General features: G+C 39.8%; 1 protein-coding gene across 2 annotated transcripts; it reads right to left on the reverse strand.

The window, feature by feature from the left end:
- Nucleotides 1-4974: 4974 nt before the first annotated feature.
- Nucleotides 4975-15435, reverse strand: GAL (galanin and GMAP prepropeptide). 2 transcript variants are annotated; one of them, XM_032801566.2, is made up of 7 exons: nt 15278-15435; nt 14749-14829; nt 13961-14015; nt 12693-12764; nt 12137-12223; nt 8973-9050; nt 4975-5245 (listed from the first exon to the last, which is right to left on the reverse strand). In XM_032801566.2, exons 2-7 carry the CDS (start codon nt 14827-14829, stop codon nt 5193-5195), a joined length of 426 nt encoding a protein of 141 aa, XP_032657457.1. In that variant the 5' UTR covers nt 15278-15435; the 3' UTR covers nt 4975-5192. The 2 variants fall into 2 exon arrangements, with proteins under 2 accessions (XP_032657457.1, XP_032657458.1); XM_032801567.2 differs by lacking the exon at nt 12693-12764.
- Nucleotides 15436-15817: the final 382 nt, after the last annotated feature.

Consider the following 15817-nt stretch of genomic DNA (forward strand, 5'->3'; position numbering starts at 1 on the left):
CTCCAAACTGGTTCGCGACCGATCGGTAGCTGTCTGGAGTTGCCAGCTTCCAGATTGCAATAGCCACTTGCTTCTCCACTGACACGGCAGCTCTCAATCTCGTGTCCTTGCGCCGCAGGGTGGGGGCGAGCTCAGCACACAATCCCATGAAAGTGGCTTTTCTCATCCTAAAGTTCTGCAGCCATCCCAGACTTGCAGGACGATGTGATCCCACCACTCAGTGCTTGTTTTCCGAGCCCAAAGGCGGCATTCTACGGTGCTGAGCATGTCCGTGACTGCCACAAGCAATTTAGTGTCACATGTATCAGGCGAATCGATATCATCGTCGGATTCCTCACTGTCACTTTGGAGCTGAAGGAATAGCTCAACTGCCAAACGTGATGTGCTGGCGACATTCATCAGCAAAGGCCTCAGCAGCTCGGGCTCCATTTCCAACAGAAATCGCGCTGCAGACTCACAGTGGCGCCAAACTGCTGGGATGTGAAGCGATGTACCACGGGGCATTGGGACAGGAAGCAGCATGACCCGCACCCTTCCGTCCCCTTCCCACAACCCACGGCGCCAAAATGGGACAAGGTGCTCTGTGGGATAGCTACCCACAATGCATCACTCCCAACAGCGCTGCAAATGCTGCAAATGTGGCCACACTGCAGCGCTGGTAGCTGTCAGTGTGACCACAGTGCAGCACTCTCCCTACACAGCTGTACGAAGACAGCTGTAACTCCCAGCGCTGCACATCTCCAAGTGTAGCCAATACCCTCAGTCCTACTTCTTGTTCTGCCAATCGCTCAGACAAACAAGTTTGTTTACATTTTCAGGAGATACTGCTGCCTGCTTCTTATTTACAATGTCATCTGAGAATGAGAACAGACGTTCGCATGGCACTTTTGTAGCCAGCATTGCAAGGTATTTACATGCCAGATTTGCTGAACATTCATATGCCCCTTCGTGCTTTGGCCACCATTCCAGAGGACATGCTTCCATGCTGATGATGCTCTTTGAAAAAATAATGCGTTAATTAAATTTGTGACTGAACTCCTTGGGGGAGAATTGTATGTCTCCTGCTCTGTGTTTTACCTGCATTCTGCCATATTTTTCATACTATAGCAGTCTCGGATGACAACCCAGCATGTTGTTCATTTTAAGAACACTTTCACTGCAGATTTGGCAAAATGCAAAGAAGATACCAAGGTGAGATTTCTAAAGATAGCTACAGCATTTGACCCAAGGTTTAAGAATTTGAAATGCCTTCCAAAATCTGAGAGGAACAAGGTGTGGAGCATGCTTTCAGAAGTCTTAAAAGAACAACACTCCAATGTGGAAACTACAGAACCCGAACAACCAAAAAAGAAAATCAATCTTCTACTGGTGGCATCTGACTCAGATAATGAAAATGAACATGTGTCGGTCTGCACTGGATTGTTATCGAGCAGAATCCATCATCAGCACGGATACATATCCCTTGGAATGGTGGTTGAAGCATGAAGGGACATATGAATCTTTGGCGCATCTGGCTCATAAATACCTTGCAACGCTGGCTACAACAAGCAGTGCCATGCAAACACCTGTTCTCACTTTCAGGTGACATTGTAAACAAGAAGTGGGCAACATTATCTCCCAAATGTAAACAAACTTATTTGTCTGAGTGATTGGCTGAAGTAGGACTGAGTGGACTTGTAAACTCTAAAGTTTTACATTGTTTTACTTTTGAATGCAGTTATTTTTTGTACATAATTCTACATTTGTAAGTTCAACTTTCATGATAAAGAGATTGCACTACAGTACTTGTTTTAATGAATTGAAAAATGCTATTTCTTTTATTTGTACAGTACAAATATTTATAATAAATAAATATAAAGTAAGTACTGTACACTTTGTATTGTGTTGTAATTGAAATCAATATATATGAAAATGTGGAAAACATCCAAAAATATTTATATAAATAGTATTCTATTATTGTTTAATCACAAATAATTTTTTTAATCACTCGACAGCCCTAATAAAAACTACACAAATTTTGGTCAAGTTTTTTTTTTATGGTTTGCAAAGATTAAGGTTGAGGAGGCACTTGGTGGGGAGGGAGGGATGCCTTGAAAATGTGCCTGTCTGTATCTTTATTTTGGAATTGTAAATCCTGAAATATTTACTGATAGGAATTCTTATGGTGCTCATTACTGAGTGAAATTATATGGCCTGTGTTAGGCAGGAGATCAGACTAGATGATCATAACGATCCCTTCTGGTCTTAGAATCTGTGAATCAATGTAGTGTCTGAGGAATAATACCATAGTCAAAGCTGGTCTTATTGGAGTATCAGCTCAGACAAAGTCGGACAGCACTGGAACTCATCCAAGAAAGCTTGATCTCATGAGACTTCCAGTATAAAGAATTTCAAACAAACATCCCAACAAAACCTTATAAAATGTATCCATCGCTACTTAGGAACATTTTTACTGGAATCAGTTTAGCAGCAGTACTAATCTGATTACAATAATTTAACTCAGTTTATTTTAAACTGAATTTCTCATTCTATTTGAACAGAAATCAAAATCATACTGAGTTAAAGTTCTTTGAAATTGGTATTGGAATCAACTATTTTTCCATAGAAAGAGTAGAATCCTTGTGGTTGAGTACTGCAGAGAAGTCCATTAATCCTAAAAATTCATAATGCACCAGATCCAAAACCCATGGAAATAGTGGAAACACTTCTGTTGACTTCAGTGGGTTCTGGATCAGGTCATTAGGTGGCAGTGTGGAAAATATTAGGGGAATAAGGGTTAAAATTTATTTCTTCTTTTTGCTAGTCTTGGAATCTTATGCGTTTCTCAAATATTGGAGCTCTAACAGCTCAGATGGTGAAAACTTTTTGCACTATTTCCCAAAACATCCCAGTGACACTTGCTCTTTATGGACCTGATCAAAAACCCATTGAAGTTGAGGGAAGGCTTCCATTGGTTTTGGTGGTCAGTAGATCAGACCCTGAGCAACCATCCAAGAAACAGTGTATGTTGATTAACTTTAAAGTGGCCACAAGGACAGGGTTTGGCTGCTGGAGGTAGCTACTAGCATAGATTTAACTATAATAAAAGTGAATATCAGATTATGTAGTAATTTCCCTGGAATTTCTGACAGTCTGCTTGCTCTGATCAGCAGTACGTTAAAGTGCCAATGTTTCATAGCACTGTTAGCACATAGCATAAAATTCACCTAAGTGGAGGGCCCATCCAAAGCTCTCCCAAGTAGAACCTTACAAAGAATTATTTTTTAAATTCTATTCCCACCCTAAAATTCCCACTCCCACCTGCTCCCACATTGTTTCTTGAGTTTTTTAATCTCATTCCTGCTGCTGTGGCAGTTTATCCTGTGGAACCACTGCAGGGCTCTAAAATTGTCCCAGTAATGGCTGGATGAGCTGCTCTCAGCAGCTGTCTCCCCACCAGCATCCACCCACTCCCTGTGCAATAGGATGGGAACTCACTGTCCCTCCCAACTCATCCATGCAGACAGGGGCAGCTTCAGGCCCCAGCACGCTAAGTGCATGCTTGGAGCGGCATGCTGCAGGGGGCGGGCCTGCGGGAGGTCCACCGGAGCCGCCTGCTGCCCTCCCGGCGACTGGCGGAGCACCCCCCGTGGCATGCTGCCCTGCTTGGGGTGGCAAAATGTCTAGAGCCGCCCCTGCATGCAGAGGGATCTGAGTCCTCATGCACCCCTATAAGGGGATGAGCAGCCGGAGCATCTCCCCTTCACTCTGCAAGGGGATTAGAAACTTCTAACTCCCCCTTCTGCCCCCGGCCCCTTCCTCAAATCCCTGCCCTGGCCCTGCCTCTTCCCCTAAGTGCTCTGCATTCCCGCTCCTCCCCCCCAGAGCTTGTTACATTACGAAACAGCTATTTTGAGGCAGCAAGCACTGGGAGGTAGGCGGAGAAGCAGGGTGCTCAGGGGTGGAGGCGAGATGGGGAGCTTGGCTGCCAGTGGGTGCAGAGTACCCACCAATTTTTCCCCCATGGGTGTCCCAGCCCCAGAGCACCCATGGAGTCAGTGCCTATGTGCAAGAGGTTGGTTGGTGTAAATACAGGGGCCATGCAGAAGAAGATTCTACCCTGACCCTTATCAGTGCACTTGGAGAAGAGACCACATGATCTAGGAAACCAGATCCACTCCAGAGATATGTGTAGTGATTGAGTTGCAGCCAGGGGTGGCTCTAGCTTTTTTGCTGCCCCAAGCATGGTAGTTAGGCAGCCTTCGGCGGCTTGACTGCGGGAGGTCCGCCGTTCCTGTGGCTTCAGCATACCCGCTGCCAAATTGCCACCACATCCGCGGGACTGGCGGACATCCTGCAGGCAAGCCGCCGAAGGCTGTCTGACTACCGCCCTCACAGGAACCGGCAGGGCACCCCCCCCACCCCCAGCTTGCTGCCCCAGGAACACACCTGGAGCGTTGGTGCCTGGAGTCACCGCTGGTTGCAGCCCTATAGCCTGCATCCAGCTTGGGGAGGATTACATCTTCTCTAACTTAGTTCCATAGTTCTTTCCACAGGGCTTGATTCTGTAAGTGCTGGGCCCTCTGACCTTGATCCAAAAAAGCTCTTTAAGCATATGAGTAGTCTTATTGACAACACTGGAGCCATGTCTACCATATGGATGCCACAACAGCACAGTTACAGCACCATCATTATGGAGCTGTAGCGCTGTACTGGAGAAGATTCCTTCAGCAACAGAAGGGGTTTTTCCATCACTGTAGAGCTCCACCTCATAGAGCGATGGTAGCTAGACTGACGAAAGCATTCTTCCGTTGATCTAGCTGCATCGACACAGGGGGTTGAGCTGACACAGCTACAGAGCTCAGGCTTAGGAGGGTTCGTATACTTAAAGTTAAACATGCATTTAATATACTACATATTGTGCATTATAATGTATGTACCTTGAAAACACGCTATTGTAAGGAAAATGAAACAAAATATAGCTGCTCTTTTATTTATTTTACCACTTAAAGACATTTTTTTTTAATCAAGGCAAAAATCTTACAATGTAACATCACAGAAAAAAACAAAACAAAAAGGGCAGAAAGTAGTTTACCATGTATAACTCTGTATAAGGGTAATGTAAACAATAATCACCATCTTCTGTTCATTTAAAGCTCTGTTTAGAGTTTAGTCTTCATTTACAATACAATGAAGTATAAATACATTATTTTTCAGGACTGATTTGTTTCTTCTGATGAAAGTAGATTATCTAATGCCCCAGCCTCTGTGAAGGGGAAAAAGAAAAACGCAGTCATGATTTTTAGAAACAAATAGTTAAGTGCAAAGTTTAGTATTAACAATTAATTCCTAAAAAAACACCCCAACCTTATGATTGCTAAACTTTCTTAATTTGCTTCCCTTAAACCACAGATGAGACAATAGGCTCATACTTTTCAGGGCTCATTTCTAGGTTATTTACTGTTTCTTTCGAATATTAAGAAGTCATAACTGCCTGTTATAATTTACAGTATTTTAAAAAACCTTCCACATCAAGCTTGATGTTTTGATTCATATCACTGAATATTAATATCATAAGATTTAATATTGTTTGATTAAGTTTGATCCTGCAACTGGCTCAGGCTGGGCAGACCCCTGCACCGAGCCAGTTTCAGGATTGGATCCTAAAAGGCCAACTGTGATAGTGACCTCCAAGAAATCACTTGCGAGGGTGTTGTTATAAATATGCCCCTTTTCTTTAAGATAGAAGTATATTAAAATCTGAATAATCATTATTGTTAAACATCTCTAAAATGGATTATTTTGAGAAAGAAAATGCATAAATCAATATATTTAGTGTAATAAACTGATATTTGAGTAGATGTGTAAAAAGTATTTATATTACATTATTGGACTGAATTTTTTTAAATCAAATATTGATTTGGTGCACATATTCATGTCAAGATCTTGCTGATAGCCATTGTTAGCTAAAAATGTAGCACCACTTGCTAACATTCTGTGTTTTGTAGCTCTGGAGTACCAGTTCTGCATCACCGAAAAGCCATTGTGCACAATCCAGTGGATTTGGTTTTTGTGTAGTCTCAAAGTTGATGGTAACAGTAAAGAGGAGCATGTAACTGTGCAGGAGTAAAAAGAGCAGACCAAGTAATTGTTACTCAAAAAGTCACAGTTCAGTCCCTGATTGACACTTGCTCCATGGGGAAAGTAATTGGTATCATCTCTTTACTGGGTGCATATAACTTATCCCTCCATGCTGGCTCAGTTTGCGGAGGTCAGGGCTCAGCCTATTCCCCAGCCCTGCCCAGTCATTCCTGCTCAGGAGGCTGCTCTGACCCCCACACTGGGACACAGCTTACACAGGGGAGTACAGAAATGTCTCTATTGCACTGGCATATAAACACCAGCTGACCAATATTAAGTCAGGATCTCCTTGGGCTTTCATTTAGCACTCTTAGAGACTCAGGCCCAAATAATCCTCCTCTGAATGGAAACTCTAACTCATCTGCAGTAAGCAGATGAGTAGTCTTATTGACAGCACTGGGGCCATGTCTACCCTATGTAGGGTGACCAGATTAGGATCAATACCCCTGATCATGGATGTCTCAAGAGACACCCTTGCTTAGCCATTTATGCTTTCAAGCTGTTTATGCTGTGACTGCTGTTCCCAACTTGTGAGTGGATTCACCAATACTGACTTTCCACTCTCTCACTTGGGAATAGCCCATGTATGGATAAGTAGGGTCCTCAAACAATAGTTATTTCAAGTGGCTACTCTGTAAATATGGATTTGGACAGATGCTCATTGTTCATTAACAGGGAGAAACAGCACTGAAAGATTGGGAGAATAAAGATTGAGTATTGTATGAATGTTTGAAAATGTTATTTTAGATCCATGTAATCTATCAGATGAGTAAAAATGTTGAATGGAAAAATACTCATACTCCCCACAGAGACTAAGTAAATATTCTCTGCAGGAACTGGGAAGAGAAATGGAATCATCCTCTCCCAGCCCAGAGCATGGAACAGCTGCATAATTACTACTAAGCCTCCAGAGACCAGAGACTCACCTTCCAAACAGATCCACTGATTTTAATGGGATACCCTCTGAAAGCTACTTCTCAAAATGAGGATAGCAGATTTGGGCCGCAGTATTGCATATTAGACATTTCTGTAAAAATGTCATTTGTTTTTCAAAAAGGAGTTTTTTTGTGCAGTTAATCCACATTAATGTTATTATACAGCAAAACCAGGGTTATCTGGAAAACTCTGTTATCCCAAACACGGTCATGTCCTACCGTGACATTTTAGGAAAACTGAAGATATTTTCAAGCTTTGATTGTATTAACTTATTCAACATGCTCCATGAGATTCAGGTAAGCTAGGATGTGCTGTGTTTGAAAAATGCTTGAGAATGGCACAAAATCTTAGGTTTGCTTTTGGACTGAGGCTGGACAGTTGAAGTATTGTCAATCCCTGGAAATGACAGTACTGCTCAAAGATCCTTAACTATACCATTCAAACAAATACAGTATCTATAGACTATGCAATGTATTTAGTTAACACTAGTTGTATTTTAGTATTTACAGTAGTCTTAGCAGAGGATTTTTCTGAACCAACACAGATCATTTTAGAAAATGATGCCAAAACTGTCCAGAGTTTAATTTATAAAAATCATAGAATCTTGAAGTTAACAGACTTGAAAAGATATTCACAGTAAAGTGAAATTAATAAAACACAAATGTCTCATTCCAGTGCATTAAAATAAAAACACAGCACCTGTAATTTTATCTAACAATACTTTCATAGCAATGAAAGTATCTATATATTCATTATATTCAAAGGTAGGGATTTATAGAGAAGACATGACAGAATTGGTGACTTTTGAATGAAAGATTCATAATGCTTGCCATTAGGAAGATTAAAGGCATGTATTGTATTATTTTTTTTCCTCCTAATGCAAATCACTTTCTAAATATTTTGAATGTAGCAGAGTTGAAAGGAGCAATTCTATATTGGCTGAAAATTTGAAAAACGTATATTTAAATAAATTTACTTTGCCTGAAATTTTCTGAAAAACAAAACAAAACATAAAGACCTTCAAAATTATAATAGAGGTCTATTAACCACTCAGGATTTCTGTTTTCTTGATGCTATAATAAAGTCATAATCCTTAGAGGTCTCAGTCCTACATAGATAGTTCTCCCATAGTTCACAGTTGCCACACAGGTGAGTGATGTCACAATTTCAGGGATATATGACTTCAGTGGCCAAATGTAGGGAAAATTTCCTTTGTCACTGTCTTACACAAATGTAAAACTTGATAATGATAAACTTCGAAACATCTCCTTTTGTTCAGTTTTTTAAGTAAGAGTAAAAATATTGACCCTATTAAAGATAGTTCAAACAGTTTTGGCAGTTGTCATTTTGGGATTGTTCCTGCTTTGAGCAGGGGGTTGGAGTAGATGACCTCCTGAGGTCCCTTCCAACCCTGATATTCTATGATACAGGCTCCAAGCAGGATCAGGACCCCTCTGTGCTAGGCACTATGTACATGCATAATGAAAAGATGGTTCCTGCACCAAGGAGCTTACAGTCAACATCTCAATCCTGCAACCACTTAGTCATATACTTAACGTCAAGCACTTCTGTGACACTACTTGTATGTTGAACTTTAAGCATCTCCATAAGTGTTTTGTGGGAGCAGGCTCTTAATAGTTTCTTCCAGATGTCAATCAATTATTCGTTAATGTGGATAATCAGTGATATCATTTCAGCATATTTTGTTCTAGGAGTTGTGTCAACCATAATCAAGCCCATTCTCCAGTGATGCTCAACAAAGTTGCACAATTTAAATATGAATCTACAGTTATATGTTCAATCCCAGGCCTGCAGCTCTTATTCAAGAGTTTTGTCCTAGTAAGAATTACAGAAATCAGATCCTCAGTGACTGTGAAATAGAACTATACTTTTAAAAGACTGAGAGCTTTACTAACCTTTAAGATGCAAGTAAGTCAAAAATTCAATTACTGTGCGTACAACATTGTCGTCAACCACTGGTCTCCCAAGATTACCTAGAAAACATTTATTGGATATTTAATGTATAGATAGTATGAATATCTGCTTATACAACTTTAGTCACAATAGTGAATGTAAGAATTCAGAAAAATCCGTGAAACTACATTTCATTTTAAAAGTTCAGTGGAAAAACTGAGAGCCATATTTTCTCCTGTATTGAAATACATTTGGTGCAAGAATGGGGTGACATCAGGGAGCTTGTTATAGCTCCCTGATTCTGGAGCTTCCGTACTAATGTAAATTAAAGCAACCTTCAGGTTATTTGGTTTACAGTGTTTGTAAGGTCCTGCAGGGCTGTCTGTGGAGCTTGTAAATTCTGCAACACTAGTCAAGAAGTTTATATCTGATGAGACCTCAGAGACTCAGATTTCTGGAGGAAAATAGATCCAAATTTATTCGACCCAATTTTATTGAAAATAGTCCACTGCATTAGTTCCCCTTGAACATGTAAACAATTACCATTTTAAGACAAACTTTATAAGAAGCCACTACATTCTGCAAGTGAAAGATACGTTTTTCAAAATACCTAATTCAATTCCAGTGAAACTTAAAAAATGTCTGCATTGAATAGGGTCTGCATAAGAAATTTCAGGTGCAAAGGAGATTTTCAGAGTTGATGGAAGGAGTGTGCTTAAAAGAAGTTGATAAAGAAACTAGATTACAATCTTTAGGTCCCATCCTGCAAAGTGCTGAGCAATATCAACTTGGGGTTACTTCATTGGGAAGCCACATCTGCAGTTCCACAATGTACAGTTTCCAGATCATGTATTTTACAAAAGAACTGTCTACACGCTGGAAAATACAGTGAGTAGTATTATTAGATAAGAGTGCACTAACTGTCCCTTTCATCAATATTTCCGAGTAGCAAAATATATTATACCCACCCGCCGTACAACCATAACCAGAAATGTACAATTCTGTTGAAGACAATTAGTTCAACTTATGGGAAACGATTCAATGTTCTCCTACTAATAAGTAATAAGCAAAGAACCTTACCTGAATTTTGGACCTTTGTTGACTATCAGATGTGTCTCTATTGTACTGTCAGGGTTTGAGTTAGATTGTAAGTTCCTTGGAGCAGGACTCTATCTTCCCCTGTTAGTACAATGCTGAGCACAGGAACAACTATCAGCCTTCTCAGGACTGGAGTGAGAAATGGATCTCATTTTGAGATTCCTTAACAGAGGACTAGATCATGTCTTTTGATCCACACATAGTGCTCTTGCCATGTGTGGATCACTCCCTCACTATACAGAAAAGAGTCACAACAGCTCCCAAGGCGTCTTCTTGACCCCATAAAGAGTATCTGTGTGTCTGGAGACCTGTGCAGATTAGAAGGAATCAAGCCGTGGGTTGACCAGGCAAAGAATGGGTAGGTCAAGAGAAGGTCCTGAGGTGGGGATCTATAGGTTACTTAAAAATTCACACATGCACCTGACTCTGTCATGGGGAATCTCCTCCTTTAAGGGAGGCCTCAGCTGTGCTACCAAGTAGCAGGGCTTGAGATTCTGTAGCAGCACAGAGCCTCCATATGTATGTCCAGAAAGGAGAGGGTGGTATATCCTACTCTCCCAATGGAAGACGTCAGAGGAAATGCTGATGGGAATTTCACAGCATTTGCTGCCTTAACATGGTGTTGCCAATGTAGGTGTGATCTAGATATGAAACTGTAATTCTATAAAGCAAAAACTACCTGCTGATAAGCTGTATTGTATTTAATTATGAACGATCAAGTGAGAGTTGGTTGTTATATCAATGTTTAGAAATGGTGTGTTCCTGTTAATAAACTCCAGCTGAGTACCTGCTTTAACTCATTGACTTGATCACATCACTTTTTATATATTTTTTTTACTATTACAAATTGATATTGGAAATTCTGTACAAAGTGTTTAAAATGAAGCACTCCCAATAAATGGCAACTAAAAAACAAACAAAAAAAAGTTTGCCTGTGTAGACGCTTCCCAGCTGTCTCTAGCATCATTCACCCTTTGTCTAGGAATACAATCTGAGTATTTTTTTAGTTCAACAAATAAGTTTCAGATATACCAAGAAAAGGAAATGGCTTTTGTATTGGTCTAAATATTTGCTTAGAGAAAATAAGGTATTTTGAACAAAGTAATGTTTTTGCATACCAATACATAGGAATTAGATTAACCATAAAATTAAATACTTTAGGATGTACATTTAGGCAAGAATATACACAGCAACCCTTTTTGAATTTTGAACAATTACCATCAGCATAAAGTAGAAATTTTTTTTACAATACAAACAAGGATTATAAAAACAGGGATGATATACTGTAAGGATCTGATCCTGAGAAGTACAGAGCACTCACAACTTCCATTGAGCTCAGAGTTGTGAATGCTCAGCACCTCTCAGGATTAAGGGCCTGTTCCAAAATCCATTGCATTAAATAGAAAGACTCCTACTGACTTCATTAAGCTTTGGATCAGGCCCTACGTCTTCTAATTGAAACAATTTATCTTGTTTAATTATGGAAAAGTTATACAATTATACTTGAGATGGGGTTATTATGAGAAATCCATTTCTCAAAAACCAGCTCCATACAACATTATCAACAACAACTTTCAGTTCTATGTTGGTATGATAAAAAGGTGTCTCTTGTTTCTATAACTTTCCCTAATGTATGATCTCCCTAATATCATCCCTTACTGATCACACTCCTGGGCTAATCAATTAGGACTCCTAAGTGTCTGATAGGACTTGAAAGCTTTGTTTTGAACATATAAAGAAAAAGGTAGGATTTATAGTCAAATATGTTAATTTGGATAAAATGAAGGAAAACTCAAAAGCTTCTCTCCTGCCAGTCAATGTATGACTCTGCATTTTGAACTAACACATAATTCAGGTCATGATCTCCAAACACTGTGAGCCAAATTTTGCTTTCCTTTCCTCATATGAATACTCTCATTCACTTCAATGGGACTACTCATGTATGTTAAGTACATTGTCCTGCCTACAAGAAAGCTTAAGCTTCCGTTTGGGGTGACAATAACTCAAACGTAGTAAATAAAATGCTATATACAGAAGCACAGACTCGTGGCTTTCATAATTTCATTACCTATTTTTATATCCTCTTCAGGCTGTATCTCACGTTTACCAGCTAGGCCATGTTTGTCAATAAAAGATCTGTGATTATCTACTGCATCTGTTAAATAAATTAGAGATGAAGAGTTAATTTCATTTACAGTCTTCAGGTTGATTGATGGATTTTATTGAGCTAGGTCAAAGATTTAAAAGTAACTCTCTTTATAGCCTTCTTTTCATTTGTTTACGAGAACATGATGGGATTGTTGATGGAATAACATACAATTAGTGAATCAAAGGAATTGTTTTTTAATAAGCTTACTAAAGAATTAAGGCATGTTATAATTTTGTGTATTTAGTTTATATCCATTAAGGGCCGATTCCTATATTGCTTGCACTCCCAAACTCTTCCTGAATTCATTGGGAGTTTTGGGTGTACAGGGAATGCAGAGTTGGACCATTCATGTGTAATTTAGGAATGTGGTTTTGCTACTCTTTTTATTTTCTTAAAAAGAGGAAAGTTGCCAAGTAATTTGTTTAAAAGTAAACTGCAATTAGTTTACATGAATAACCTCCAAAAACTATCTTACATTCCCCAGGTGCCTCTTCTCTCCCCCTTGCAATGGGCATTTCCTTTATCAGTAAAAGCTGATCAATACGACCTGCAACAGAGGATGATGCCTATTATCCAGTCTTAGAGAAATGGCACTCAGCAAATATACGCCCCCATTACAAAGTGGCATGTATGTCTTTCAACACAGTCTGTTCTGGCATTGCTGCTTTAAGGCAAATATACTTACAGACATTTACAGAATCAATAAATACATCAAAGGTGCATACATTTGTATCCCAAGGTCAGTTACAAAAAGTGAATAAAGGGGAAAAAAAGACAGTTATGATCCGTATATGGACAGTGGTATCAATTATCTGTAATGTTTATCATATACTATAGAGGGTGAAATTAGGCAACCTCCAGAAATATTAAACATAAAAAGTAGTAAAGGGTAGATATAGGTGTCTGTAGCTGATTTAATAATTGTCATTTATTTTTACCCAAGGTTTTCAAGATGCTGAGAGGCATCAAGCATACAAATAGTTTTAAAGGATGACTTTGTAGCCAATTGGGACACCTTCACTTTTCATCTCCATACTTTTCTGGAAACCTGAACTTAATGTTTTCAGCCTCTCAGACACTGGTGTTTGTTTTTAATTACAAAATGGAATTAAGTATTTTCCTCTTGTAAATTACTGATATTTACAATCTCAGAGTTTGTTTTGTCCAAGAATAATATCAGAAGATTATACATCTGGGCATTTTTATGTAGATTTAGTGTGAAATCTTGGCCCCACTGAGTTCAATGGCAAAACTGCCACTGATTTCAATGGGGCCCAATTTCATCCATAGTATTTCCCCCTTGACTGACCTCCAAAATTCCATAAAATGTTATTACTTTGCAAGGCAAATGCCCTTAGATTCTATACAATTAATTATCACTATTATTGTATAATTGGAGGTAAAGCTACTATTTTAGAGTAATAAGATATATGCCACCTAAGAATTACAACTCATTAGCACTCTAAGAATACCCAAATGTGTAATTCCATGTAATTTAGTGCCTTTATGTGGCATTGCTTTTGAAGAGGAAGTTTAAATTCTATTTGTTTCTATCCCAGGCTTCAGATGTGTAACTAACTGCAGTCTCCGAAATAACACTCTTTAGTTTTACGTAAGTAGGTTTAAACAAAAAATTACTTTAGTAGCCAGATTAGTGGGTAGCACACTCATGGCAGGCAATAAGTGTCAAGTGACCATTTTAAATAGAATTTTAAAATATAGAAAATTAAATATTTTACTTACGTGGCCCAAGTAGGTAACCAGCACTATTCAAAGTCCAGCCCCTCTTTTCTTTTGCCTTACAGAGGGAAAAGTGCAATAGATTATTTATTGCATGATTTACATAATACTTTCTGAAAAAAAGAAACATGAATCTCGGAGATTGGTTTGTGCAAACAGATTCCTTAGGGTTTCTAATGAGCTGATATTTTTTGATGAATAAAAAATATATTATTTTAGTCTGGGTGAAACCCTGGCCTCACTGAAGTCAATGGCAGTTTTGCCAGTGACTTCAGCGTGACCAGGATTTTGACTCTATATAGACAAAACTGCAAATCACACAATGCATTATAAATTTTAAACTTTACAAGTTATAATAAATGTGATCTGCTCCCAATCTGTTTTATTGAAAAGTATATACACATTTCTATATACTTGTTTGGATTTACACAATTTGTCATTGTATCTCAGCTGTTTATATTTTGTACGCTTCATGTAAAACAAAAGAATTCCTTGGTTTTTTTCCTAAGTAAAATGGCCATTCATTGAACTTTACTATATAAAACTGATAACTCTTGTTTTGTTTAACAACTTTGTAGCACATTTGTCGTAAGTAGATGAACAATTGGGAATATTGGACATTTTGATACTCATCCACCATCCAAAATATTCTCCAGCACTTGCTTTGTTTTGCTCAGCCCTGTATCTAACCAGAGTGCCCGTCAGTGTAGAGTCTACTGGTACTTGTCAGCTGAGACACTGAGTGAGCATGTCTAACGGATAGAGCCCCTGTAAATGAAATTTATACTTACTGATAAAACGAGTCCAAATGTCTCTGAGAGGGTGGCGCAAAAGATCAAAGAGAGAAACAGGAAACTAGTCCACCTCTGCATCTGAAAGGAGACCACAAACGCTCGGAGTTAGTTGCTTTGCCTTCCAGTTTGGGATCCCAGGAAGAGGGGGTTGAAATCGACTTAGGTTCCCACAGGAACCTGATGCCTTAAGAAACATTGAGACAGGAGGAACTTATGAAAAGGAAGGGTGTGTATCCGGGGTGAGTCCTGTGCATCTGAAAGTTCAGGAAGGAACGGCAGAGAATGTCAAATCCTAAGAAAGCAGGAACACCCCCAAAATCGGAGACGGGTGGAATCTGATCGCAATGAGGCACGGAGACAGATCAGCCTTTACAATACCTGCCCCCTTTCCCACTTCTACACACAAGTCATTGCAGTCACTAATATGGGGTGTCAGAAGGGAAGGCGTCCAGAGTCTAAGATTTCATGTACTTGAAAGTTAAACACCTCCCAGAAGGCAAAGAGGCTAAAAATAAGGAGAAAGTACCTTGAGTTGGGGTGCGCTGCTCTGTTCTTCACTGCGCGGGTTCAGTCCTGGTTGGCAGTGGGGCAGGGAGCTGTCCGCAGGCTGCTGTGGGGAATGGATGGTCACAGCTGGGACTCCTCACTGCATGGCCCTGGTACGCTCACTGAGTAAGGGATGCAGTGGAGTGGGGGGCTGCAATGCTTGTAAGCCCAAAACCGCTCCCCCTCCGCTATTTATCGGTTGCAGCGCAACTTTGCAGGCGCGGCTCTCTCCCAGGGGAGAATCGAGAGCCGCCCACATCCCCGGGTCATTTCCCCTCGCCAAGTCACTGCATTAGGAAGGGCAAAAATTACAGCAATTCAATTAGAGGCATTTGGAAGCAAGATGTGGGCTGCAGATAGATAACAGCCTGGCCAATTACCTTTCATTACGCCTGGGTAGGACACTGGCTAGCAGTGAAAGGAGCTCTGTTCTACTAGACAGCCAGGCCTGCCTTCTATCTTTCTCCTGAAACTTCAGAAGTTCTTTGTTGTTGTTTGAGCATAAGGAACGGTAAATTGA

This window comes from Chelonoidis abingdonii, chromosome 4 (assembly GCF_003597395.2).
Source record: "Chelonoidis abingdonii isolate Lonesome George chromosome 4, CheloAbing_2.0, whole genome shotgun sequence".
Taxonomy (NCBI): Eukaryota; Metazoa; Chordata; order Testudines; family Testudinidae; genus Chelonoidis; species Chelonoidis abingdonii.